A 27726-nucleotide genomic window follows, 5' to 3' on the forward strand; every position below is an offset into this window, starting at 1 on the left:
TGAAATGCCCTCACCTGCGCACCAAGGGCTGACCAGGTCCTTTCCCCAGGTGCTCAGTGGTTCAGGCCATGAGTCAACAGTTACCATGCAGATACATTGGTTGGAAAACATTCTGAAGACCTTGGAATAGCTAGAGCTTGATGCAAAGAATCCTACCAGCACCAGCTCCTCCCCACTGCTACATTTAGTAATGCAACAGAAGCTGAATTAAGAGACAGGTAAACATATGACATTTACACCTACAGAATAAGCGTTGGGTGTGATTACAATGATGGAACACTCAGACACTCCTGGAGCTCTGCTGGACTGTCTGAACATGTTCTTTTATGACTGGAAGAGGAGAAGGTAACAGAAGACCTACATCTTAAGAAGCACACCACAACCATAAGTTCCAACAGAAACAAAGACACTTAACAGGTACGTTAATTGCAGGCCATTTTCAAAATCAACTTAAGCCAGCAGCACAGTAACTAAGGATTTCAATAGACCAACAGATAACTCATAGCTTCAGAAAAATGTGAGTAAACAAATAGTAGCTTCATAAAAGCTTTTGTATACACATGACGAAACTATTGACTAAAAATAATTAATGAGGTGAGCAAGTCAAAACAAATTTTAAAACCTAAACCAGATTAACCTTGCCACATGACATCACATTTTGTTACCTCATAGTTGCTTTGTGTAATTCTGTAGACAAAACGCATCTCAAAGTAAAAGCCTTTCCTCCCTACTCTCACCTCCTGAACAGTCATTCCTCACCACACTCAACCAAGCTACCATTCTGAAAAATAAAAAAGCTGTATAAATAATGAAATAGGAAACAGCTTATTGCTAAAATAAAGAAAATCTAGAAAAGCATTATAAAGTATTATTAATGCTATGATTTCAAATAAAATATTAGCACCAGCAGGACTGCAGCTTTGTAACTTTGTTTTAAAGCCACCAAGAAGTGAAAATATCATAGACATATACACCTCAACCCACACTATGACATTTCGGTGTCTCTCACCTAAACTAATCAGCAAGGTTTGCTGTTGGACTGAAGCACTGATCGCATCGGAAAAAGAAAGAAAATAACTGACGAATCCAAACAAACATTCCATGCACATAATAAAGCATCACAAATCCAACACTCATTTTCCAGCATCCTCCCTTACCTACGTGCAGATGGTGGGCACTGGTACCATGCATGGGTAGCACACACAAGGCTCTGCTCCCACACACAGATGTCAATACCTTCCCACTTCAACACCTCGGTGCTGCAAGGAGATGTAGCCGGCATTCAGGAGCACCGTGATTTACCCATTTATCACCTGCTCACACTAAAACCCACACACCTCGTTAAAGTCAAAGAGAATTTGGAAAAGTTGCACACCGAAACATCAGGAATGAAGGAGCAAACCCAGAACTGAGCTGCGCTTTGACCGGAATTCATTTTCAGAGCTTCTCAATAGCACACTTAACAGAAAACACAGAAAGTAAGGCGACCGTTCTCAAACAGCCCACATCGGGGACGCCTACAGAGCAGCACCGAGCCCAGCACCTCAGCACAGGGCTGGGGTAGCAACCGCGTTCCGCCGCGTTCACACCACAGCCGAGATAGAACGTCAGGATACCGCAGCATAGCGGATGGCACACACAGGTGGACAGGCAGCAGGTACTGGGACAACAGGCGACTGCGTTACCGCTCCTCGCTCCCACCTCTGCTCGCTCCCCACACCGCCCGCCGCCTCCCCTCAGGCGCTAACAGTCAGCACGGCGCGAACGTTCCTCTCCATCCCTCACAACCCAGAGACCCCAGGCGCCTCACGCAGCACCTCGCACAGCTTCACGCTACACATACAACGAACCACAATCCCCCCCACAACCCCAACCGCAACACCGGCACCGCTAACAGCAGGCTAACAGCACTCACCAGCTCAGCACAGAAGCTCGACACCACCCCCTTCCGCGCTCCACCGTGAGAACTGCTGCCGCCGCCGCCGCCTGCGCTGGGATATGCCCGCCGCGCCCCGCCCCGCCCCGCCTAGGCTCCGCCCACTTATCCAGCTCCGAGCTCTGATTGGACGCCCTGTGCTCCTCCTCTTTCCCCTCCACCCGCCCCTTTTGCCGCCGCGTTGCATTGTGGGCTTTGTAGTTGCGGGGAGCGGACTACAAATCCCAAGGGCCTGCGGGGCTGCCGGTTAGTTCCGGACAACGCCTGGTGTGTGGTAACACGGCAGACGCTTCCTCCTCGTAGGGCTTCCGGCGCAGCGGAGAAGCCCCTCGGAGCTCTGTGGGCTTTGCGGGGCGGAGGAAAGCTAAGGTAAGGGAGCGAGGTGAGCTGAGCTGCTTCGTCTTCTTTCTTAGTCTGGGTGTTGAGAGGAGAAGGGTACCTAGAGGAAGAGAGAGGGTGGGGATCACTAGTGTGTTTGTGTAGGGCCTGGCTTTTCCTTTCGGGTTGCGCTATGTTAAAAGCGTAAAACTCTTTCAGGTATGGGGCTGGGTAGAGGCGTAAGAAGCGTCCGCCGCAGGTGAGCGCGGTGTGGGTCTCGGCCTTTTTCTCCCTATTGCGGGAGCGGCCTAACAGCGGAGTGACCCGGTCGAGGGCTCGTCCTTGTCCTCGTCCTTCTCGCTCGGGGCCCTCTTGGAAGGGCAGGGCGGTAATCCCCGCCTGCTGCCCCTCGGCCGTTCTCGGCTGCGTTAGGCCTGCTGCGTATTTGTAGCTTGGCCTCGCACTGCTGAACAACACCGATAGGGCCGGGCCTGGCTCGCTCTAGGTAGGGCCTTCCGCCGACCCTGGAGGTAGGGGGAGGAGAGAAAGTGCCTGTGAGCTCCCTGTGAGCACCGAGCTTTGGCCGGTGTTGGTGCTACTATGTGACTGATGAGTGATGAGCGTCCTGCCTTCCTGAGGCTTGCCCATGCAGGGGGCACGGGTATGCTGCTGAAGCCTTGGGGCAGGTGGATGCGTTCTTGTTATCAGAGGGACTGGTTGCTGAGTGCTGGTTTATCCATTGCAGTGTGTTATTGTGTTTGGAACTGTTTGTGGCTTATCTGTCAGTGGTTGATAGGGCAATAGCAACTGAATGGTTTTACTTTCAACTTCCTGACGAGAAGAAAAAGAGCTTGAAAGAGAAGCAAGCATGTGTTTGCTATTCTGTGTTGTATTGGAGAAGAGAAAGCTCAGGGAGACCTCTTCATGGCCTTTTAGTACTTAAGGAGAGCATATTAACAGGAGAGAAACCACCTTAGTATGTGGGTCAGTAGTGATAAGACGGGGGAAGGGCTTTTAAAACATAAAAGGGAGATTTTTGGTTAGGACTTAAAGGGAAATTCTTGGCTCAGAGTGGTGAGGCCCTGGTACTGCTGTCTACAGTTGTGGGTGCCCAAGGCTGTGGATGGGCCTTGGGCAGCCTGAGCTGGTGGCCCATGGCAGGGCTTAGGACTGAGTGGGCTTTAAGGTCCCTTCCAACCTAAGCCATTCTATGAAAACCAAATATTATTTGTTGGTTGGGCTAACAAACGAAATTAGGGCCTGGTCTGGGCAGCTGTTGTTTCTCATGTGATAGGCAGACTCAAAACCAAAGTATTTATATTAGAGCATATTAAACAATTTGTATTTTGTGAATGTATTGTAAGCCTGATTTCAGAAGGTTTGGATTTTTTTTAAAGTAACTGTTTAAAAATAGGCATCTTGAGTTTATTGTTTGTGCAACTTGAATTAGTCAGACAAATTGGCCTCACAATAAAAAAATGTACAAGCAGTTATGCTCTGTCAGAGTGAATTCACCTGGAAGTGGCTGCAATAAATGTGCATGCAGGTGTTTGTGAGGTGCATGTTTGTTCTTGGCGAATTGAAGATGCTTATTAAACTTCAGTGCTAGTTTCTGATAATATTCATTTTGCATCTCTTTAGTGAAGCTGCTGAGTATAAGAATCAGCAGAACCCAGAACCTGTACAGTAGGCAGCCTGTTTTAAGTTTCTTGTTGTCTTTACTGGTTTTTAGAATGTGCAAGTTGTTATTTTAGAATGTGCAAGTTGTTATCATCACAGCTGCTCTAGATACCAATTTCAGTGAATTCAACTACCCTGTCCACAAGTCACCCAGGCTCTAAAAAGATAAGTAGCTCAGTATCCGAGGCACAGAGGCTTTAAGCTTTGTACAATACAGTCAAAGTTGTAGGGGGAGTGATTATGATCTATAATTGGAAATACTGTGCAGGTAACTTCTATCCTGATGGGGATTCTATCCTGATGGGGTGGTTTTTTTTTTTTTTAGTTACTTTTAAATAACCATTAATAAGGGAAACTTGAAGGTACCAAGCTATACAGGGTACATACACAGGTACATACATTGTTAGAACAGCATATTGGCCATGCACACTGGTTTTACAAATGAAGGCCAAGATCTTTGCCTCTGACAGACCTCAAGTTAATTGTTTGTTTTTACTCCAATCTTTGTTACTGAGCTTAAATAAGTTTTTCTGATAACTCATATCTTGGAAGATGTTTTTCTTAACACAGCTTTCTTGAATCCTCACTACAAGAAGTGGAGCAGAACTTCTTGGTAGTGAGGATAATCTCTTTCTAGTAGGAGCAGAACTGTAACTTCTGGTTCTGTCCTAAAAGCCAGCCATTAAATTAATCGTGCAGGTAGATCAGTGCCTCAGGCCTTCTTCCTCTTAGTAGTTGGCTTAAAAAGAAATAGCATGAATGCTTTAAGATTTTCTACATCTGAGGTAAATGGAGCCTTGAGAATGGAATAGAGACAGCATCAGTGGTATAGGTAGGTGATATAGCTGAGGAGTGAAATTCTGCCAGCTGGTACTTCATGTTTCCATTATTTTCCAGGTTTTTATAAGTTGCAAGCATGAGGCTTCTGCCTTCTCTAAAAACACTCTTTCGAAAGATAGTATGTAACAAAAGCCTTTCTTTCATAGATAAATTGCTTGTTTTCACGCTGACCAGTGAGCAGAGGTAGATTTGGGAAAATTTCTGCCCTTCCTAGTTGTTTTCTTGCTAGGTAGGTCTTAAATTCTGCTACTAGATTTTCAGTGCCTGTCAGAAAATAGCATAGATGAGAGAAACAAGCTTATATCTTGGGCACTGATAACAGTAGCTGTACACTTTTGGAAAATGTGGAGTTTCTTTCTTTTTATCCTTTTTGCTTTAGAGGAAGTTTATCTGAACGTAGGGTTTTTTTTTTCCTGGACAGTTCAATTGAGTGATTGAAAATCTCATTGAGTGAATATGGAGGGATAAATCTATAACAGAATTCTTTGAAATTCATCTAAAATGTGCCTTTTCTGTGACTACTGAATAGTTGGGATAATCTTTTGGTGCTGAAACATTAAAGGCTATAACGTAAGTTTTATATTGACAGTGGAAGTAGATTCTATATTAGTTATTCTCTGGGAATAGAGCTTGGTGCATTTGATGGCTTAATGCTGAACAGACAGGATTATATTAGCTTGCATCTTAGTGTTGTTTTCAAATTTAAATTCTCTGTACATTCACTGTATCCATCTTGTTCCTTCTCTCTGATGATTGATTTCATCTGATAGGAGTGAGGCATGACTTGTAATTACACATGCTGGTGAACAGGCTACATTTGAATCTGTGGGATTGCTGTGTAAAGAAAAAAATCTTTTATGTGGATGTTATTTAGCAGTCTGTCTGTTCCCATAACTCTTACAGTGTATCCTAATTTCTCCTGTCTTTTCCCTCAGAGCAATTAAGAGATTGGCCAGTTCAGTAACACCCTTTTTGCATCTAACAGCAATTTGCCAGGGTTTTCCATCCCATGTGACAGTGTGGTGTTAGGATGGATCACCTATTCATAGGATCTTATTCCAGCTTTTTTGAATGTCAAAAAAGCCCCACACAGCAACAGCATTTTTGAGGGCTGCTGGTCTATCTAATAATTCACCTAAATAATGGGTTTAATTACTGTTATGATGGGGGCTTGGTCTAAATTGTATTTGAGACTTTTTTCTGATGTTGCCAGCAAGTCTTTGATGTTCTTGCCTGGTTTTTTTTGTGTGCACGTGTATTTAAAAGCACCTCTTGTCCTCAGTCTCAAAAAAATACCTCTTGTCTTCAGTCCCTCGAGTCCTCTGTGATAATGTGAATTCAGGGTTGGTTTACTTTGTTTGAGGAATGTCTGTGTCTGCTAAAGAGGTAATAGATGATGTATAATTGTTTTTATATGGGGTGTTTAATGGTACCATAGATTAGGAACAGTAGCCTATAGCTCTTCAGAAAATGAGTCTTTCATGGTAGCCCACAGTGCAATAGGTTTTCATCCTCATAAAAATCTATCATTTCAGTTAACATTTTATTTTCTTCCTGGATACTGCTACCCCATAAAAACACAATAACTATATCTAATGCTTGCTTTGTCCTTTTTTGCCCTTCTGCTTCTGATCAAAAATCTTTTGGGTGATGTTCAGTGATGTTCAGTTACTTATTTGAAAAGCTTACTCTGACAGCACAATACTTTGGATAAGCACTTGCAGCAATCTATGAATGCTGTCTTCTGTGATGCTCCTTTGTGTGCTGTCTTGCTTGACTGTTTATCTTACTGAGCTTCCAGAAACAGAATTAAAGAGTAAAGCAAGCAGCTCTCCATCCACCCTGCCCATGACATGGCAGAGTTGCTGGTGCCAGCAGTACGCATGTGTAAGAAATGGGACAGCTTGTACTTGCACTGGTGGAGGAAACTTGTTCAGACGAGTTCCTCCCCCCCTTCATGGGTGTAGACTTGGCATCAATTTGTGTAACTTGGAAACAAGTGGTTTAAAGATGTTCCCATTGGGGGAAGTGATGAATATTCACTTGTGTTCTTCCATGTTGTTGCTGAATGTATGTAAAATAGCTGCTGGTAGGTAGTAAGCAGGAAAATAAGTGAGTCTTGATCTGTAATACCATTCATGCCAACAGAGCTGTACATACCTTTATAAGGGCCCAGTGAGCCTTTTGTGGCTACACGAGTCTGCTTATGTCTCACACTGAAGGTTTGAATCAATAAGAGGAAAAATAGGAGGTTTTGCAATAGATAATCCATGTCACAGTTTGTATGAAGAACTGTCTCTTGTTTCTATATTTACATTTAATTTCTTCTTAATGTGCTTTCCCAACTGTTGGCTGTTTCTGTAATGTGACCTGCTCCTGAGTATGGTCACCTTGGGGTGTATTCATACTGCCCAGTCACATGCACATGTGAGGCATGCATGGTATTTGTAGCCATCAGTGTTCCTTGTGTGTTTACTTGAGTCAATAACAAACTTCACTTCTATGTACTTGCCCTGGGCAAAAAGATTGAATGTTTTGTTATTTAAATAGTTGTGTGGGGGAGATTTCTAGCCTGTGCAGAGCAGAATGAGGAATATAGCTTGAAGTGTCTTAGCATGTTTTGTCCCATTCAAAATATTGCCAAGTGATATCGATTTTGCTGTAGTTTTTATAGTTGATTAAAAATGTCACTCTATTCACTTGCTAAAATATCAGTAAAATCTGGTACTTGGGCATACAAATGCTGGATGTCTGAAGGTTCCTGGGAGAGAAAAAACTTATAGCACATAAAAACAGAGAAAATCGAAGAAATAAAAACATCTGCATCTTTATTCCTAAAGTGGGCATGAGGTTCTTAAACTCAATGATGATATGTAAAATATCATCAAAACCTTAACTTATTGAACACAAAATCTAGCAGTCTGCTACAAAGATTTCTTACGAACCGTGGGGCAGCCATCTTCCTTTTTTTCCCCTCTTAATTTCTGTGTCTGAGCAATGATTGTGCTATCTTGGGCATGATGAGCTGGACTGGGTGGAGAACTTCCAAACCAAGGTTCAGTTACTGGAACAATAATTTTCCATTCAGTTAGCATAACTGTTGACACACCCCGAGTGGAAAGATGACTTAAGACTTTTGCTTATATAAGAACAAAGATATAGTATTCACAATTTTTGTATTGTATATTGAGTGAAATCACTTGTAGGGAAACGAATTACGTAGAAACTTGCAGTGAGGATTTTGTGGCAGCATGTTCCTATAAAATACCTGCTTGCTTGATAAATTAGAATTGGGAGCTTAAAATTGCATGAAGCAGCCATTCTGTACTTGCTTAAACTCATAATTCCCACACTCTGGGCAGGAACTGATGTTGTTTTGTGTTTTTTTCTATTTTAGCAGTAATCAGTCATTAGCATTCATAACTACTTGTTGGTTTGTGGTTGTTTTTTTCCTCTCAACATAAGGACAACTTTTCTCAAGTTCTTCAAATATTCTTGCACGACGAGGAGAACGAAGAAACATTTCAGTGAATGAGGAGTCTTTTGCTTCTATAGCATTTTTCTTGAGAAGTGGGACTTTGAATGAGGATGACAATGGAAGAGATGAAGAATGAAGCAGAGACCACTTCTATGGTTTCCATGCCACTCTATGCTGTTATGTACCCTGTTTTTAATGAGGTAAGCTGCGTGCTTTTGCTTTAGAATATAGTAATCCCTTCATGTTAGGAAGTCTGATTGCAGTAACAGGTTGCTTATCTTGACAGTGAGAACTTCTTAACACCACTTTATTTCTGTGCATCGTTTCACCCCTCTTTCCAATAAATGCAGTTTCAAGCTTCTCAAAAGTTATTACATATGTTGGCCCTGATATTATTTTAATTAGGTTTTGCTGAGGATATTAGCAAAAATGCAGGTAAATAAGACTTGACTTGACCATGCAGTTCCTTTTCAAATGATCATTTTGGTGTTGTTTTTTTCCCTTCATCCCTGTAAATGAGGGAGGCTGTAAAGGAGGCTGCTTTCAGAGCTGTTTCAGTCTCATGTTCCCAGATCTGACGTAGCATTAGGAACTTGTGCATTATGTGACAAGAAGTGACGCACGGTGTAGCACGTACCTGTGAACAGCCTGATACATTTATTTCTACTGCTAATGGCTGTAATTGACTAGAATATTTCCGTCTCTGCAATTATCAGAGATGGACAAGATGTTCTCAAAAGTCTTCTGTCAGATTTCTGCTGCAAGCTGAATAAAAGCAAAGCATATCCATTGCTGTTTGTTTGGATCGTACTTCATATTGTCTATCCCTCAGATGAGATCAGTCTTTTTTCCTCTGTCAGTACCTCTCTTTCACTGGGACATGCAAGGCAAGGCATAAGTATTTTACTTGATCTGTTCTGGTAACACTGAAATTGCTAATAATTCTAAACTTCTATTGCAGCTAGAAAGAGTAAATCTATCTGCAGCTCAGACACTGAGAGCAGCTTTTATTAAGGTGAGAAGTAATTTGTGTTGAAGAATGGGCATTTAAAAGTTAAACAACATGTTGTAACTTCAAAGAACTTCCTTGTATTACAGTGTTTGAGGAATGCATCCTTATGATCAGTAATATTCAATAAAAATGAGTGTACAATTGCATGGTCTGTAAGTTTGGAACATGTGCACATGTTAGTATTCTGAATGATTTAAGTATACTGAGCAATTTTAAACAATCTTACTTTGTCTACACTGTATGAAAGCTTAAAAGTGACATAAATCAGTGAGGATGGAACAGCAAATAGAGGTAACAAATCCAGTGTTAATAGGACCAGATAATGTATGATAAGTGCTTAGAAGAACTAGGAATGTATCAGGCTTGGAAAACAGTTTATAAGATCAGTAGGGGATTTTTTTTGTGGATGAAAGATAAGTTTGGTATTTGGTGTTTCCATTTACTTAGATCTAGCAGGAAATTGAAGAAATGCTTCTTTTAATTTAATATATTCTTAAAGAATGAAGATTTAAGTATGATTCCATAATACATTTAGTAGCTATCTTTTGGACTTCTTTTAGCAAAAGCAATAATAAACACACATGCAAGATACACTGAGCTTTACAACCAAGCTGTGCTTTTCTGTTTCTCCACTTAGTGTGCCTGAGCAGTCACAATTCTCCATTAGAACTCTTCCAAGTTAAATGTTCTTTACAGATAATGCTGAGGAGCTAAGCTGAATACAAATAACAGAGAAACTGAGATTGGTTGAAGTGGTAGTTCTAACTCATAACAAACACACTCTAATATTTTTGTGCTATCAAAACAGGTACTGTGAACACTGCTAATGTTACAGGACAGGAATACAACAGCATAAAGTAGTTACTGTCAATTTAAGTAAGAATTGTAATGAGAGGAAGGGTTTATTGATAAAGTCATTCATAGAAAACTACTGATGTAACCCAAGAAAAATATAGAAAATTTTCTAGTGAACTCTCTGGTGTATGAAGCAAATTGCATTAAAATCTGCTTTTGTGCTTGCAGTATTATGGTTGCATTTCTAAAGCATTAAGAGTAAGTTTTCTTACAATCAGGCTGAAAAAGAAAATCCAGGCCTCACACAGGACATTATTATGAAAATTCTGGAGAAAAAAAGTGTGGATGTGAACTTCACAGAGTCTCTCCTACGTATGGCAGCAGATGATGTAGAAGGTAATACCTTGTGTCGTGTTGCATAAGGGTTTTCTTCATTCTACTCTAAATGAGAACGTGCATTGCCCTGCCTCTTTTCAGAAGAGGTTTACTTTTTCTTAGTAGATTCTTTTTCAACCATGCTGAATAGTAGGAATAGCTATTTCTCTGAATACCTGTTTTGGAAACATTAAAGAAACAAAGTCCCACCACCTCAACTCCCCAGACTTGACTAAGAGGGAAAAAAAAAAAGCATGCTTTGAACTGTTTGTGTGGGAAGCTCACCTTTTGCTGCTCAATTGAAATTGAAAGCATCAGTTACACTTACAGGGGAGCAACATACAGTAGGCTTAAAATTCCTGTAATATTGCCTTTGGTTATTGTAATGTTGTCAGCATTACTTAGAAATAAAAATGGGCTCTATTCTTTCTCCAATTTTGAGTAAGAAAAGTTATTGTTGGGCTGCTTCTGTTAATACCTTGAAATCCATCATGGCAATGCTAGTGCGTATTGTGATGTTTTATTTAAGCTGTCAGTGGGAACTTGTGGATGAAGAACTAATGGCATTTTTCATTTATCCACCTTATTAGAATATATGATTGAAAGACCAGAACCAGAATTCCAAGATCTGAATGAAAAGGCACGAGCACTTAAACAGATTCTTAGTAAGATTCCAGATGAGATCAATGACAGAGTGAGGTTTCTTCAGACAATCAAGTATGTACAATATTCTATATTTTTATGGAGTTTGAGGGGCCTAACTTTGCATTTAGAACTGAATGCTCAAATGCTGTGGGAGATGCTAGCAAAATTGTTCCCATTGGAAGAGAGTTTCTCATATGTAGAAATGAGAACAGAGCTGAACTTTTTTTTAAAAAAAAAAATCCTCATGTTAGTAGATGGTAATTCAAATTAGTAATTAGCAAGTTAAGTTCATGTCACTTTTCTAGTATTTGATTTCTCTACATCCTATCTGAAATACCTTCTGTGCCACTGTTAAAAGAGGATTAAATTTCTATGAGTTGGATAGCTTATGGATATTACAGTTCTTTTTATTGTCAAACAGGGACATCGCCAGTGCAATAAAGGAACTTCTTGACACAGTAAATAATGTCTTCAAGAAATACCAATACCAGAACCGGAGGGTATGTGAAAAAACTTTTTGATACAATATTTCTAATAATAGAAGAGGAAGTATATTGCTTTGATCAAAGGCTGAATAGGAGAGCATAACTGGTCAATGACAGTGTTTGGTAATTCTCTACAGTTCTGTAGGAAGACTTTTAAAAAAAGAAAACACATGGGAAAAGAACAACCTATCACCACAGTAAACCTATTCCTTTATCTACGTAATACATATTTTCTTCTCTCTAGTTACAGTGTACACAACAGCATCTCAGCTTAGACTTCTTGGTGTTTTTCTTTCCTTAGGCACTTGAGCACCAAAAGAAAGAGTTTGTAAAGTACTCCAAAAGTTTCAGCGATACTCTGAAAACCTATTTTAAAGATGGAAAGTAAGTGTCTTTTTGTACTAAGTTTATACACAGTGAAAAGGTCTTGTTTACGTAACTGGTGTGACTGGGGGAAAATAAGACAAAATGGGGCAAGAATTGTATCTGTTATGCACTTACCCCATACATACTGAGAAAGACCAGCTTTGTTCAGCCCTACGTGAAGCAAATGCTGTGCTGTGTGTTGTAGATATAAGCTTTACAGTGCCTCAGGTATTATCAGTATTGCAGAAAATTTCAGGTCATGTCTGTGTTCCTTGTGGAATAAAAAAAATAATTTACATCTGTTTGAACAATATGTTGGCTTAGATACCCTGTTTGCATGAGGAAGGAAGAGCACTAAATAAAATAGCCACTCTTACAGGTGTCATTGAGTTGGAAAGCTCAGTGACCCCATGCGTTTGAAATAAGAAGTTGCTTTCAAGTGCCTGCATGCTCAGTACTTGAGTAAAAAGTTTCTAATTCTGAAATTATCAGAGATTCAAATGTTCAGCTATGAAAAGAACAGGCATGTAATGATCATCTGCTCTGCACTTCCTTAGTTACTTAAAACCCTAGAACTGTGTAATCAAGAAACAAAGTTTTTTTTTCAAGTTCCTGCCAATAGACTTAGAAAAAGCTATGCACATAAGTGTTTGCCAGTTGTAAGCTTCAGGTACATCATAGTATGCTAGTAAATCAAGATGCTTCCAGTTTCCCTAGATGCTAATATATTTAGATATCCAGATTCAACTCTGTATTTACTGAATGGCATTCTTTGAAAGGTGACTAAAACATGATCTTTGTTTTTTCTAACAGGGCAATAAATGTGTTCATTAGTGCCAACCGACTAATTCATCAAACCAACTTGATACTCCAGACCTTCAAAACTGTGGCCTGAAAACTGTATATGTTGAGAGTTGTACTTTTCAATGGTGGATAGGGTACCTTTATATGTAAATTTTAAAGTTTTGACTGTATAAATTATCAGCCTCTCTTGAGGGGCCTAATGCAGGATTTTGAATGGGATTATTGCCATCTTACACCATATTTTTGTAAAACATTGTAGCTTAATCATAATCTCACGATGAAGATTTTGCATCACTTTTTGCTATTATCATTCTTTTCAGAATTATAAGCCAAAAGAATTTACGCCTTAATGTGTCATTATGTAACATTCCTTATAAGAATTGTAAATATTTGGTGTTCTGTTTCTGACATTTTAACTTGAAAGCGGAAAACTGCGAGATGATGTATTTAACAATATTGGTGGCAAATATTCAATAAATAGTTTACATCTATTAGACTGTCTTTTTGTATGTGAACAGAAAAGCATAACTCATCTTTTTAGAACTGCAGAGTATTCATTAAATTGAAAAATTGAAGCCAGTTGGCAGTCCAAATCAGTACAAAATAAGGGGTTTTCCTTACAAGGGAGGTTTTTGGCTGTGATCGGATACTAGATCAGAATACCAGAACAGTTCTATTAAAGTGTCTTTGACATAGTAATGAAGAACCTCAGAAGCGAGGTGTGTGTTGTTTTTCCATACAAACGAAATCCAGCTTCTTAATCTTTTTGTTGATGGTAAGTTAAAAGTTTTTGTTACTATTCTGTGGTTTTAAGGAGATTACTCTTAACTGCATATATTTACATTTAAGTATTGACAGTTTTTTTTATATTGGGTACCCTTTTGGGAAGGGGAGAAATAAGTCTTCCAGAAGTGATGTTATTCTTATGCCATAAGGCAACTTTTGCTGGGGACTTAAGTTATATGAGGCCTGAATTGGAAAAATATTGCTGTATTGATGATAAAGAACTACTGATTGACAGAGTGATATCTTGTCGGTGTGATTTCATGGGAGTATTTGGCAGTTTCTAACAGTATTGTGCATTTCCCTTTGAAGTACATCTTTATTTTATTTTGAAATACATGAAGTCTTTGTGGAGTGAATTCCTACATGAAGCAATTTGTAAAGCTGCAGAAGTCTGGTGCAAGAGGATTGCTGGACACTGAAGGAACACAACTACTGCAGAATTAATTTTTCATTTATGAAGAAATGTGGTCAGGTTTTCTTCCACAGTAATTTGATGCACTGTAGCTCATCTGGGGCAACTGCCTCAAGCAGAGTACATCAGATGGGTCTTTGAAATTGCTTGTTTAAATGATCTACAAAAAGAAAACATTTAGGTAGCTGCTGTCCTCTAAAATAGCCCTGCATGCTTGTATGTGGAAGTGTTCTTTGACTGAAGTACTGATTATAGTGAAATAATACAAAAGTGTGAGGGAGAGTATTAAGTAAAAATGAATTCTATGAGATGTATGTTAATTTCACGATTGCATAAGGCTGTAAGCAGGACAAGGTCCTTAATCCTGCTGTGCAGGGTGGTTTTGTTTGAGACACTGATGTGTGCTTACTAGCAAGCTGAGCTCAGTAACATGGTGAAACTATTCTTTACAACTCATTTAATGAGTAACAAGAGTTTTTAACTGTGGTGTGCTGAACTGGATGGCAGAAGAGAGGAGTGAGGAAGGAGGGAGGCAGCCTGCCTCGCTGAATGTAGTCATTAGATTTGCATCTTGGAATTAAAATGAATGATGTAAGCTTAAGTCCTTGTTCCAAAGGGCATAATGAGAAATAATTAGGTAAAAGGAAGGAAAAAGTCACAGCTTTTAGTGCTTGGTTTGGAAGTAGCATTTGGTACTGGGGAAAACCGTACAGTGGCTGTAAGGAGAGACACACAAAAGCTTGGTTTACCTCCAGTGAACTGGATCTAGTTAATAAAACTGAGGGTTTTTATTGATTTGGAGTGAGGAACAGCTGGCAGTCTCATCAGCTGAATGATGAACTTTATGCACTTGTCCTGCAGGTACAGGTGAAAATATATGCATATATTATGACTTGGATCCCAAAGGTATCTTGCTAACTAACACCTTAACATTAAAATCAAAGAAGCTGTTAAATAAGCATTTTTCTTCATCAGTTTGTCCTAAAACCTTTATTGGGTAAAGACGCCTGGGATAGTGCTACACTTCAGGTATTGTAGTCAAAGTTTTGTTTTATTTGTAAACTCATTGTGTTGTTCTTTTAACCTTTAAAGTAGTGTGAAGTTATTAATTGTCATCTATGCCTGGTAGTGTGAAAACCTGGAAACCTAAATCAGGTCACTCTTCTGTCGTGTGCACTGAATGCGTATCTGGTAGTCTTGAGAAGTCAGCTTTATCTTTCACTGGGTACCAGTCAGGGCATGTCTGTCAGAATTGCATCGTGGTTTTACACTTTATCTTCAAGTTTCTCAAGCAGCTAAGATAAGTTCCTTTCCTTAGGATTTCCAATACAGCAGCTGTTGCAGATTCCTGCCAGCAAATTTATACTGTGAACATGGGTTATAATTGATATGATACTGTTAACGTGCAGAATAAAATTTTGTACATTAATGATGTAAAGAAGTATTGTCTTGAGCGCTTGTTTAATCTTTGCAGAGATGTTGAAAGGCTTGGATTGATTGATGTCTGGTTTAGAAGTCTGTAAGGCATGTCAGGTGCCTGGCTTCCAAATGAGTTTCATCTTGAGCTGGAGTACAGATGTGGGTGTGATATTCATGGAAGACCTGGTTGAGGCCTGATGTCAGGCCATCGTCTGATGTAAGTAAGATGATGGGTTAGAATCAGCTTTGATTAACCATTATCTTTTCATACAACCTTACTTAGGTTATCACTGAAGTGTTTTGTTTTCGTGTTCTTTTCAAATCTTTCGCTGTATGACAAAGGAAAACATGTCTTGTTTGTTCTGCAGGTGTTATCTGATCTTTGTATTTTACAAAGCGACTGTATGATTCTCTGAGTTGGGTGGGGGATGAAAAGGGTGTCTAGACAAGCTTGCCACAAATTTCTTTTCAGATGATTCCATTATTAAAAGAATGAGAGGGAGATAAATGTAAGTGAATGTGTGAGATAGCAACCCTCACATTTGGCACAGCAGTGATTATTGCTTAGCTGGGTTTAGGCACTGGCTGTTCCATGTGAGAATACTGCTCTGCCATGCTCAGTCTGGCTGTCTTTCTGCAGGACTAAGCAGTGCCTTCTGAAAACAGGTGCTGCAGGCAAATTCTGTTTGTGAGCTGTGGGAACTTTTCTAGCTTCGTGTAATGATTCAGTGCATTTGTTCACTCTGTCTTTTTTCACTGCAGGGTTTTCACTTCAGGGTTTTGGTTTTCTCTCTTCTGGGCAGATTTTGCTTTCAAAAAAAAAACTAGTAGGAAACATGTTTTGGGAAGAGAACCACTAATGAGCTGTAACCTTGGTACTACAGCTGAAAAGATGCTCCTGGGTCATAACCTTGGCATCTCGTTACAGAAATTCAGAAGCAGCTACCATATGATGTTGGTCATAAATCTATCAAGTTCTGTTCTAAAGCCATTTTCCTTGTCCTTATTCTTCTTGTTAGATAGCATTTTAAAACAGGATGAAAGGGGCATAGAGCCTCCAAAGATTGAAATTAAATACCTATTATAAATTTAATTTACGATGAAGAAATCACTTATCTTGTTCTCTTTCCCTTCTTTGCTTGGCCTTTCAGTGTATGATGAGGTACCAGTTGTATCTCATCCTGGGCTACTCTGCTTAAAAATAGCCAGTCCCAAGGTTTTGGCCTTATCTAGGGAGAACAGAGGTGCAGGGAATGCTAAACTGATCCCTTTGAAGCTGACATGAAACAACTTTTGCTCATGCTGTAGCACAGACTTGAAGTTTACAATAGAGGAGTCGTTGTCCTCCAAGGTGGAGAAGGAAGGCTTGGCTTATTGAAGGGTTTCCATCAAAGTGCTGTCCCTCCTCAGTGTCTCTGCCCCGCTCTTCTTCCCTACAGCTTGCATATGATCTTATACACGTAGTACTTCATTTCTGAGCCAGTGCAAAATGGTCCTCATGAGCTGTAATGCTCACCCAGCTATGGCTGAGGCACTGCACGTGTGCTGTGGGACATACGGGTGGCCCCAAGTCCTAGCAAGGGCTTGGGCAGTGTGGAGGGGGAGATAGCTTCACAAGTACTGACACCACTCTGGTTTCTGAATGCTTGTACGTGACTGGCTTTTCTCAGCACATATTGCACGTCTCCACAATAGTTTGCAAAATCTTTGCAAGCATATGGTTCTTCTTAATGCCTGTTGCAAGGATGAGGAGCACAGCTTGCCAGCATTCAAAGTGCAGGAGTTGTGTGCGCCCGCGTTGCACTCATAAAAAGCTCAGGCTGTGATAATGGTACCTGGACACTATCAGAGTACACAATTACAGGATAAGGGGCGTCATCTTTTTCCTTCTGCCACCTTGCAGTGCTTCTTATCGCAGCTCAGATGGTGTTAAGATGAGTAAGACCTGACCTGGCAGTGAGAATCTGCGATGTTAGGAGTTCGTTGTTCCCAAAAATGCGTGTTGTGTGGTGATTATTAGGTTGGTCTAAAAACTCCAGTTTAAAATTTCTATTTGTTTAGACATCACCGTTGGTGTTCTTGTAGAATTTCTCACTCAAAGGTGGATTTTTCACCCAATAACGGAAGGTGGGCATAAAGGGAGGTCGGGGTGTTGGTGTGGGGCCCACCAGGAGCTGTGATGCTTGTGTCCATCAGCCTCAATGTTCACAAAGTGACTGCCCTCAAATATTATGCTTTTTTTTTTTAACCCTAGAGAGAAGTTTTCTTGCTTACAAAGTGTATTTGAAAAAGAGAATGGAACTGGAGTGCTAAGCAATGCATTATTGGTGACATGGTGAGCAAAATAGGTTATCAATTTCTAATGCACTCTCAGCAAGGCTGTAAGAAAGCTGTGCAAGTTTGCTTTCTGTGCCGGCCGAAGGCATCACTGTTCTGTGTGGGTGCAATGATGGGAGAGAAAAGTTTGTAGTAGTTCACTAAACAAAGTTTAAACCACTATATCTAAATTAGGCGTTTACCTTTGACATCTTATTATTTCATAATTGTAACTGGGAGGCTTTTCACAGTGGGTAATTGCTTTTTTTTTTTCCCAAAGCTACATTAGTCTTGAAGGGCAAGTGATGGTAAAATAGAAGCCTGAGTGCCTGAAGTTGTAAAATAAAGAGAATCAAGCACAAGTTAAGGGTATAACTCACATCGAAACTCCCCTTCAGCTGCTGGGTCCCTCATCTCAGAGCTAGTGGAAAATGCTGCAGAGGGATGGGTTGGGAGAACCCTGAAGAAAATTGAGGACAGTTTCATGGTAAGTGAATTTTCTAATTAAAATGTTAATTGGGAAGATTTTGCATTGCTTATCGAGAAAATGCGGCAACCATTTTTCACTGCTGTTTGCATAACTGTGTGGTATTAATAATTCTGTGTGCTTTCCTGCATCTGCTTAATGAGAGTGACAAACTGCTCCTGCAGTGCTTTGCAATGGGAGATGAGAAATCCTAGTTAAGGATGTTATGCAGTGGAGATGTGTTGTCTTCCCAAAGGTGGTGATGGGCTGAAGTTGGAGCCATAGAAGCTTTGGGAACTTCCCAAAGAGCTGTGTGGTTGTAGCACGACAATCCAATCTCCTCTTCCCTTGTGGGATGCAGAGTTAAGGAAGCCATCCAAGTCAGAGTATCAGAAGCCAAAAAATAAGATATAAAAACGGGGTAGCACAATGTACCAGCTGGAGTTCCCACTCAGAGCTTTTTAACATGCTCCTTTCATTCCAGCATAAGGAAAGCCCTTTCTATTGTAGGAACTATGCACAGCAGCACCTGCTGATGATGGCAAAGTGAGGGAGGTTCAATCTGTTGACCTCTTAAAGTCTGGAGCTGTTTCTCATGGGCAGGCAATAATGCTTCTGTAATTCTCTGCCGATATATAGAAGCAACTTGCATTAGCAAAGTAATGCATAAGGCAAATACAGCTGAGGTGCCAAAAAAGCCCAAAACACCTGTTGTAATCACGTCTTTGCTAGACACAAAACTGCAAGGCTGACATGCCAGAGTAATTAGAGATCAAAACTCACATTTGTCCAATTCACATTTACTGAGGTGTCGGGGTGATGTGGGACCTTGTTCTGGGCTTCAGCCACAAGGGTACAGTGGGATGAGCTGTTTGTGTGCCCTCCTTACGAGGGAGGAAACATGCAGCTCCTGAGCTTACGTGGATTTTGTTCACCCAACTCATGGGATGCTCAGGGATCAGCCAGCACTTCTACCTCTGCCTGCTTTATGTACGTGTTATTAAATTTAAGTGCAACATATATCTTGCAATTTCAAAATGCAGGAGGGAACAGGTGCAAACCCTACTGACTTTTCCAGCAATGATTTGAGCATGAACCTCATTCTTTATTTCTACAGATCTGCCTCTCAGCACAGCTCATGGGTTTAGGGCAGGCCTTGTAGCCTCTGGGTCTGCTGCAGAGAGGCATTCCCCTGCCCTTGGCCCCACTGTCACTCGTTATTTATTTCCAGGCTCTTCTGCTGGTTAAAATGGATGGGAGCTCATTTGCTGGAGGTGCTCCTACACAGCGCCATTCGTTTTCATAGCAGCAATCATTCGGTTTCCCTTTGGGTGCTCAGCCTGCAAGCTCCAATTTCTGTTCTCCAGGCTATTAGCCACTGGTGGAACTTGAAAACAACTGGAAATGTTCATAAAAAAATGCCTAAAATAAATGAATTTTACCAGGGGAATGGTCCAGCTGCAAGCTGCTGTCATTTCTGCTCGTCTTGAGACAGGCTGTCATTCTGATTCAAGTACATAGAATTACAGAGTTGGCAGCTTTGTTGGTTCTCCAATTTTTAGAAGCTGAATTTTAAACCTGTGCCACTTCCGTGCTTCACAGGCACAGCTTCTGGTCACTGCTCTACTTTCAGAAAATTGTACAGGGAGCAGAGTGGTAGAAATGACTCAAAAGCTTGCTCCTGACGTTTGTTTCCTTGGCCTCAGGAAGTTAACCAGTGTTTAACGTTAGCCTCTTCTGGCATGATGGAGAAATGAAAAACAGGGATGTGGGGCACACATGTCCAGTCTATATTGCTCTCTTACATGTGCTCATCTCTGCTTCTCCTATTTTTGCTGTACGGATGGCATCAGATTTTTTCCTTAGGCCAATTGCTGTGCCTTTATTATTTCTGCATCTTTGACATCTTGCAGAGGACTGGCAGGTAATGAGGATGGACACAATTCCAACCGTGGTCACACATCCAGTGAGATCTCACAGTGACCTCAACCAACGTGCTTCATTTCTGCGTGCCTCAGTTCCCTGTTCATTATTTAATGGGGACCCTCATCTCTGCTGCATTACTGTAATAATAATAAAGTTTCCCAAGCATAAAGGAAATCTTTACAAGCTGATGAATCTGTTGCAATTTTAGAGTGCTGCATAGTCTTTAGAATGAGAAACATTTAAATGTGAGCAGAGGCAAATCACTTAGGGTATGGGAGAATTCAAAAGCTAAATGGAACCTTCTAAATATTTTAGAATTGAGTTTAAAAAAAAAAAAAAGTGGATGTCTTTCTGGTAAAGAGCTCAGATAATTTTCTGCATGGATTACGTTGCCAGAGCGAATACTGGAGGTGAATGGTCAGAGCTTGCAGAAAGTGATGATGTGAAAGGTGAAAATCTTTGCTACCTCATTAAAATGCCTATGCATGGTTATCTGAGAGCTTCAACATGGTCTTGAACTGGAAATTTTCTTAACATTTCCCTATTTCTTTGGTATCTTTTTTATTCTAAGAGTACAGTAGGAGCTTTCAATCTTTATGAAAAATTATTCCTAGGTGGTCTCTCTTCTAGACTTATTCTAAAAATATAGCATAATTGATTGTATTGTAATGCTGAAAGTTGTCAGTTCAGAGTGAGGTCCTGCTACGCTTCGTTCTGTGCAGGGATACAAGACAAATGAGGGGTGAAAGAGCTTGGAGTTCAAAACTGTATGACTCACAGAGTCAGAAAGAAGAGAGTTTTGCCAAGGATCGCTGATACAGTGCGTGCAGAAACCATGTTTCCTTTGCCCCTGCCTTTTGTCCTAGCTATTGAATTATGTCATTTCTTTACAGACTTGCTTCTCTAAGGGGAAGAAGTCCTATTGTTTGACTTCAGAAAAAAGGCTGCCAAGATGGAACGTCACAGAAAATCATGCAAAAGTAGTATAATCTGTGATGTATATAAAAAAGAAATGCCTCTACGTGATGCTGGTGGCAGGGAACAGGCACATGACTGACTGCAGGCTGCAGCCCAGTCTTATGCTCCATCTCTTCATCATCCTTGATTGGCTTTGCCTGTTGATGGCAAGGTGCAGATAGCAGAGCAGGACAAATTGACTGTGTTAGAATGATGTATCCAATCTTCTGCTTTGGAGCCTATTTGCAGGGGCTGGCAGTGATTCTGCTGTGCGTATTCATTTTAAAAGCATTACACTTAGTAATTGAACTGTGTTGAGGGGAGAAAAGAAAAAAGGATGGGATCAAGAAAGGAGAAAGTGAGAGTGTCAGAAGGGCCAGAAGGAAATGATCTTAAGGTTAGAATGGCCCCAAGTATGAAGACATTTAGCTTGTACAGTCTTTGTGGTAAATCATGTGCTTAGAGTACACCAAGTTGTTTATGTGTTTTAACTTAAAAAGTCTCAGATAGTGAGTCTAATGGAAATAAAAAATGAAACTGGTGGAATCTTGTGGATTCATTGTCCTAACACCTCCTTTGTGCTGTTTTAACCCACAGCCGCTGTATTTCTCTTGCCTACAGAGCGGGGTTTCTAAGCAGCCTTACTATCTGTATTCAAGAAGATGACATTTTTAGGGTCTCACGCTGAAAGAGAAGCAGATTATTTTCACATTTCAGTGAATCTAGGCCAAATTGCTCATGTGGAGTGAATGCAACCACCAGTGTGAGGAAGACCTGAGGAAGGGTCCCGTGGTGGTTGCCGTGGAGCAGAAGAGGTGAACCATCTCCTGTGGCTTCAGCCAGGGAGGTAGGCTCTAATCAAGGTGAAAAATGAGAAAATATGCGTATGGTTTTAGTGACCTCTGCTGAAGAAGATTGCCTTCGGTGGAGATGGAACCAGGGAGATGTATTTTAGAAGTTTGAAGGAATTGGTTCAACTTCTGGAGAAGAGAAATTGAAGTTGGTTTGGTTTGTTCAAAGTGTTATTCATGTAAGAAGAAGGGTTAGCTTAAATATTTGTGATGAAGGAAAAACAAATTGCTGAAGCTAGATGATGATGCAGTTTCACGATCAAATTATTGTGGCTGCTACGATATCTACAGTTGCATTAGACACTAAAATTGGGGTTTCCCTGTTTATTTGAGGAAGAATTTGTCTTCCTCCTAACACCTTGTAAGGAAAAAAAGAATCTAAATGGCTTTAAGATGGAGTTTGGCAAGTTCTTGGAAGACATGGAACTGAGCAGGATGGTTTGTGGAGACAAGAAATTAGATCAAGTCTATAAAAATTGGAGGCTTATCTACAGGTGGGGGAAGAAGGCTAAAGGTGGTTGTGTGAGTGCTTTCCACAGAACATGTGCACTACATTCATCGTGTGCTTTTGCTTGGCACTGGCTGGGGCCAGTGCCTGAATGTTGTCATTGGCTTTTATTTTCGGTGGGATATTTGGGCTTTTTCTCGTTTCAGAATTTGGCTGCAGCCTGAGATTGTTTTGGTGCTGCTATTGGCATACGTATGTAAGCATCTGGACAATGTGAACTCATTGTGTACATGTAGATGGTGCACACAGGGTAGTGCCAAGGCAGTTGCCCTCAACTTTCTGTAGAACACTTAGAATTTGTAAATTTCCAGGAAGAATTTTGTAAGTCTGTGACAGTATATTGAGTAGATGCACTGAAGCTCCATTCTTGCCTATAGTTAAGTGAACTTGTTCAGACCACAAAACTCTTGAAGTAAAAAGTGCTACTTTAAGATAGCTTAAAACCTACTACTAATGTGAATCAAATTTTGTATTTTGAGAAAGTAAAAGTATAGAGAGGGGGAGGGAAATGTTAGAAATTGTGGGTTTATGGTAGTATAGTTTGGGTAGGAAAGGAACCTTAAAGATAAGATTAAAATCAAGAACACCTTAATACTTGTAAAGTCAAGTTTTGTCATTTAGAAGAGTCGCATCTTATAAAAGTAACTTTTAACCTCCACTTCTTGAAATGTTTTTTTTGACAAAACAATTTTAGTAGAAGAAAACCCATGATTAAGTTAGAAGGGATGGTTTTATACATGATAAGAAAAATGATTTAGTTTATTTTTGATTTTTGGGTTTAAGCCACCAATCCACAACATCACTTATCCTCTCTCTACTCTTAATGTCCCACTAGCAAAGCACTTAATGCAGGTTGTTCAGCACCTTAGACAAGCAGGGAGTGCTTACATTTTGTGAAGCAGAAGTCTTTATTCTTAGGAGTTAATTACGCTGTTCTTCAAACTTATTGCTTATTGTCTAAACTATCATGACATCAAGGTAAAATATAGCCTTGTAGAAACAGATTGTTTGTTATTGTTTTTTTTTATTGCTGAGTTTTAATTGTGATTTTTCTATGTAAGTGAAATTCAGCTTCATTATACTTGTTTCTCATTTTTATTTGGTACAAAAAGAAAAGACTACTTGCTAATGTAGATGGGAATGTGTCATCAAGACATGGGATTCTATTCTTAAGTCCATTCTCCACTGCTTTTGGTTAGTAAAAGACAGTGGAGGAAGCTGAGGTAAAATGCACTCTGGATAGTTCCTCAGGAGATGACTAATAAGATACAGCAGCTTCCAGCCAAGTTCACCAGATCAGGGTGTGCCCAGGAGCCACAAATCGTTACCAGCTGACAGCTATTCAATAGATCTTCTGAAATAAGCTTGTGTGGTCTCAGGTGTCCAAACTCTTAAAAAAAAAAAAACAAAAAAAAAACTTATTAGAATTGGAATTAATTCACACCTTCTGCCATTTCAGCAGTGACCAGCCTGCAGAGAAGGCAATAGCACTGCATTCCCCGGGGAACTGAAAAGTGCAGGAATTTTTCTTTTCCTAAAGCTAAATAGAATGCATGAAAATCACCCTTGCCCTCACAGTTGGAGATCTCAGCAAGTTGTTGGGTGTGTGCACTTCATCCTTGGGGTGGAACTCATCCATGAATGTCAGGAAAGCTGCCAGAAGAATCAGCTCTGTCTGAAGCTCCCACTGCACCATTCTGATCCGTTGGCTCAGCCTTCTGATATTGATGGTGAGGTGGGGGCTGGGCTGGGTCTCAATACCTTTGTGTCAACTTGAGAGTGCTCTCTACTTCTTACAGGTAAGGCTGACAGGAGTTGTGTGTTTTATTTTCTTGTTAATAATTAAAATATCTGGATGACTTACAGTACAGGTAATTAAAATCAGGCTTTTGGGGGATATTTAAGAGTTGTTGGCATGGATGTGACTCTGAATAAAGCTGCTTTTGCTCTTTGGAAAATACAAGTTTAGATTAGTGAGCAACAAGAAACTCACTGTAGCTGTTCTCTTGCCATTTTAGAAGTCTCTAGGATGAAATGGGCCAATGGGAAGAGACAGCAGAGAGGAGACTACAGAGAAATGCTTTAAACAATCAAAGACACCACAGCCAGTTGGTAGCAACAACAACCAGTTGAAAGCATGGAAGTTTCAACATCCATATAATGCAGTAACTCTGTATAACTTCCAATAATGCGTTTTGTCAGGGACAGCGGTGGCTCTTCTACAGCTGTTCCTTTTGCAAGCAAAAAGATTTGGTTCTGCAGCCTGATTGCTAGCAAAAATTAGTGTGGGTTGGCCTGGAGTGCTTGCACAGGGACACTGCTGTGTACAACCTTATAATGGAGCTTACAATGGATATGAAGCCATTGTAGCTTGTGGTAACACTTGGACTCTCGTTGACAATTTCATAGTGCCATGTATTTTGGCAGCAATTCTGTGGTAGCTTTTAGTTTTTCATTTTAACATGAAAAAGAAATCACTGGTTAATAGAAGGCAGATTGCTTGGTCTTGGTTTTGTAGTCTTCTGCGTATTTGTGGTTTTGGTTTGTTTTCTTTTGTAAGCTCAGAGTTCTTCGGTAAGTCTAAACTAAGGGAAGCTATGATTGCGTTCATATATATTTTAAGCTAATAAACCAAGTTTTAGAAAAATATTTGGGTGAAAGGACAGTATTGGCACAAGAACCTACATAAATTGGTCCTGAAAGATTTAAGTATGCAATTATGATTAGGGCAGCTAGTTTCAGGGCAGCTGTCCAATGGGAACTGTAAAAAGAAATTATAAACGATCAAGCAGCAAGAAAATATCCAAACTGCATTAAAGTTGGATTATTAAATTTCCAAGAAGACTTAATACGTCGCTCACAGCAGCAGAGGTTTGGACCTGCAGGCTGAGGAGGGTTGTTCTGTTGCTGTATATATGCATGACCTGAATGGGATGAGAAGATAGGCATGAGGATATGTCACTGTGTCATAAGACGATGGAAATTACAGGAGAAAAGACCTCTCATGTCACTCCCTCCATTTCCTTGACAGCACGGAATATGAATTCGGCTCAGAGCGATTTCTAATATTCAGGATAAATTGCCCTCGTCCTAGCTGCAAACCATTACTCACATTTATAATCACTGTACCATGCTAAGCAGTTTTTTCTATTTATGTTGGCTGCCATCAGTGACTCTCACACTGTCTTCCCCTGTATTTGTCACATTCCTGGGCTGTATATGTTGAGGTCTTTCAGTCTCTCCTTGTAAGCAAACCCCTTTTTTCTCATTAAGGAGAACAGCTGTAGCAGTGGTACTAAAAGGTACAGACCTGCCAGCTGGGGATGGTTAATAGGGCTGGATCTCTGTGCTGCCAGTAGGGAAACCACCTTCAGCTGATTGAGAATGTCAAGGTTGACAGAACTTCCCCCCTCCTCAATTTGATCTTTCTTTGGCAGGTACAAGTTAGTTCCTTCACTGCTGCTCCAGTTTCCCTGTTTGAAACATCAGCTCATTCTCCTGAAGAGGAAGGCTGCAGCATTTCCTTTTCTTGAACCATGAACTGATCCTTGCATCCACAATGCCATCTTATTGAAGTGAGCAGTTATGAGTGCCTGAGTACACGTGCACTGAATCAAAACCACCTGAAAAAGAACAGTGCCAGGGTGATGTGTGGGTGTGGGATCTGTGTTGTGGGTATGCTGGTGCTGGGCCCTACCAGCACTCTGCTATTGCATCCTATGAGATGGAGAGGACAGCTGCTGGAGCTGCATCAAAAAAGCACTGCTGATGCTGAGGAGAACAATTGTCAAAGCAGGTTTATCTTGGTTGTCATTGATTTTTACTCGGAACATTGCCCAACCCCTGAGATACAGCAGGAAAGGTCCCAAAAAGTTGGTAGATCTTGGATATAAAACTTGAGTACAGCCCACTGCCTACATCTGATTGTAGACAAAGTTTGCATACAAATCCTGGGCCACTGAATGAGGGAGGACTTTATTCTAACTTGCTGCTTTGCATCCAATACAGTCACTGTGCTACTTCAGCTGTAAAATTATCTTTGAGAACATAGTTTATTTGGGTTCCATTTAATTCCATCCTTCAGATGGGTCTTCACAGGGAATTTCCTTCTCTTAAACTAAATACAAAGGACCCTATAAATATGGGGATCAGTCAAAGGGAAATGATAGGAGGAAGGACTTATAGTTATTTAGTAGTCTACGGTGGGAAGCTATTGATGTGGAAAGGACTGAAGGCCCTAATGCATATGGCATTAAGCACTTATCGTATGGATTATGCAAAAAAAGTAGAGTGCAGAAACTTTCTAATGAGAAATGTTGTAATATCTGGAAATGTGAAAGGAAAAAAAAAAATGAGGATAGCTATTTGCTCTCTCAGAATGAAAAAACGATGTGGATTACAAGGTTTATGTATTTCATTAGGCCAAGATGGAGTTGCTGAAAACTGGTAGACTCTTACTTTCTAACAGATCGAATTTAGTATATGAGAGTGGTTTTTCTTCTTTCTTACATATAACTCTGGGGACGTTTTCCCATACAGTGAAACACGCACCCCCCTGGAGCAATGAAGGTTTATACCTGCAAGGAGTCTGCTCCCTGGAGAAGGTGATTCTGAGTATTCAGCATTTCTGAAAAATGATTTTGAAGAAGTCATTGCTGACCAGTTGCAAATCAGATGCTCTGCTTTTTAAAGCATATTTGACATTTTGGAGCTTATAGACAGGAGGCAGATCAACTTCGTACTTGGGCACGGGGGGGAATGGCTTTAAATGAGAAGAGAGGAGATTAGAGGTTGGATGTTAGGGGGAAATTCTTCACTCAGAGGGCAGGGAGGTCCTGGCACTGCTGCCCAGAGCTGTGGGTGCCCCGTACCTGGAGGTGCCCAAGGGCATGGATAGGTTCTGGGCAGCCTGCGCTGGTGGAGGCAGCCAGCCCGTGGCAGGGGTTAGGGCTGGTGGCCCCCATCCTTGATCTCTGGCTGCTTGTATCCCTCCTGTTCTTTGCTCTGACTCTGCTTCCTGGGCTTTCGGGAATGCCACAGAGGACAGTCCCCACATGCCCTGCAGGGTTGGCAGTTTCCTGTCATCAAGAGCACTTACAGCCACATGCTTTATAAAAACCCTTCACAATGCACCAAGTAAATAGTGGCTCAGAAATTACTTATTCATTTATGTGCACAGCAGACCATGATATTTCCATCTCTGCTGCTGGTCTTCTGCATCAGCCCCACAGAGGATATTCATCGTATCGCTTCCTAAACCTGCATTATTGGCTGCAGAGCTCAGGTTTAACGTGCCCAGATCTTTGGAGACCCTTGCAAAACAGAGGCCTGCCAGTGCAGTTTCGAGTCGT

The 27726-nt window shown here is 40.7% G+C and overlaps 2 protein-coding genes across 3 annotated transcripts in view; one reads left to right on the forward strand and one right to left on the reverse strand.

The window, feature by feature from the left end:
• LOC100551319 (neuroserpin) overlaps positions 1 to 2018 on the reverse strand; it is a 39136-nt gene extending 37118 nt beyond the window's left edge. Inside the window, exon 1 of the mRNA XM_003209221.4 lies at positions 1916 to 2018. The gene's annotated coding sequence lies outside the window, so the exon portion shown is untranslated. The remainder of the gene's footprint in view (positions 1 to 1915) is intronic.
• Positions 2019 to 2138: 120 nt separating this feature from the next.
• PDCD10 (programmed cell death 10) lies at positions 2139 to 13225 on the forward strand. 2 transcript variants are annotated; one of them, XM_003209222.5, is made up of 8 exons: positions 2139 to 2305; positions 8240 to 8452; positions 9214 to 9267; positions 10338 to 10455; positions 11025 to 11151; positions 11501 to 11579; positions 11866 to 11948; positions 12744 to 13225. In XM_003209222.5, the coding sequence occupies exons 2-8, from the start codon at positions 8357 to 8359 to the stop codon at positions 12823 to 12825; spliced, it is 639 nt and encodes a 212-aa protein (XP_003209270.2). In that variant the 5' UTR covers positions 2139 to 2305; positions 8240 to 8356; the 3' UTR covers positions 12826 to 13225. The 2 variants fall into 2 exon arrangements, with proteins under 2 accessions (XP_003209270.2, XP_010715264.2); XM_010716962.4 differs by having other exon boundaries at positions 2160 to 2318.
• Positions 13226 to 27726: the final 14501 nt, after the last annotated feature.

This window comes from Meleagris gallopavo, chromosome 11, assembly GCF_905368555.1.
Source record: "Meleagris gallopavo chromosome 11, MGAL_WU_HG_1.1, whole genome shotgun sequence".
NCBI classification, from domain to species: domain Eukaryota; kingdom Metazoa; phylum Chordata; class Aves; order Galliformes; family Phasianidae; genus Meleagris; species Meleagris gallopavo.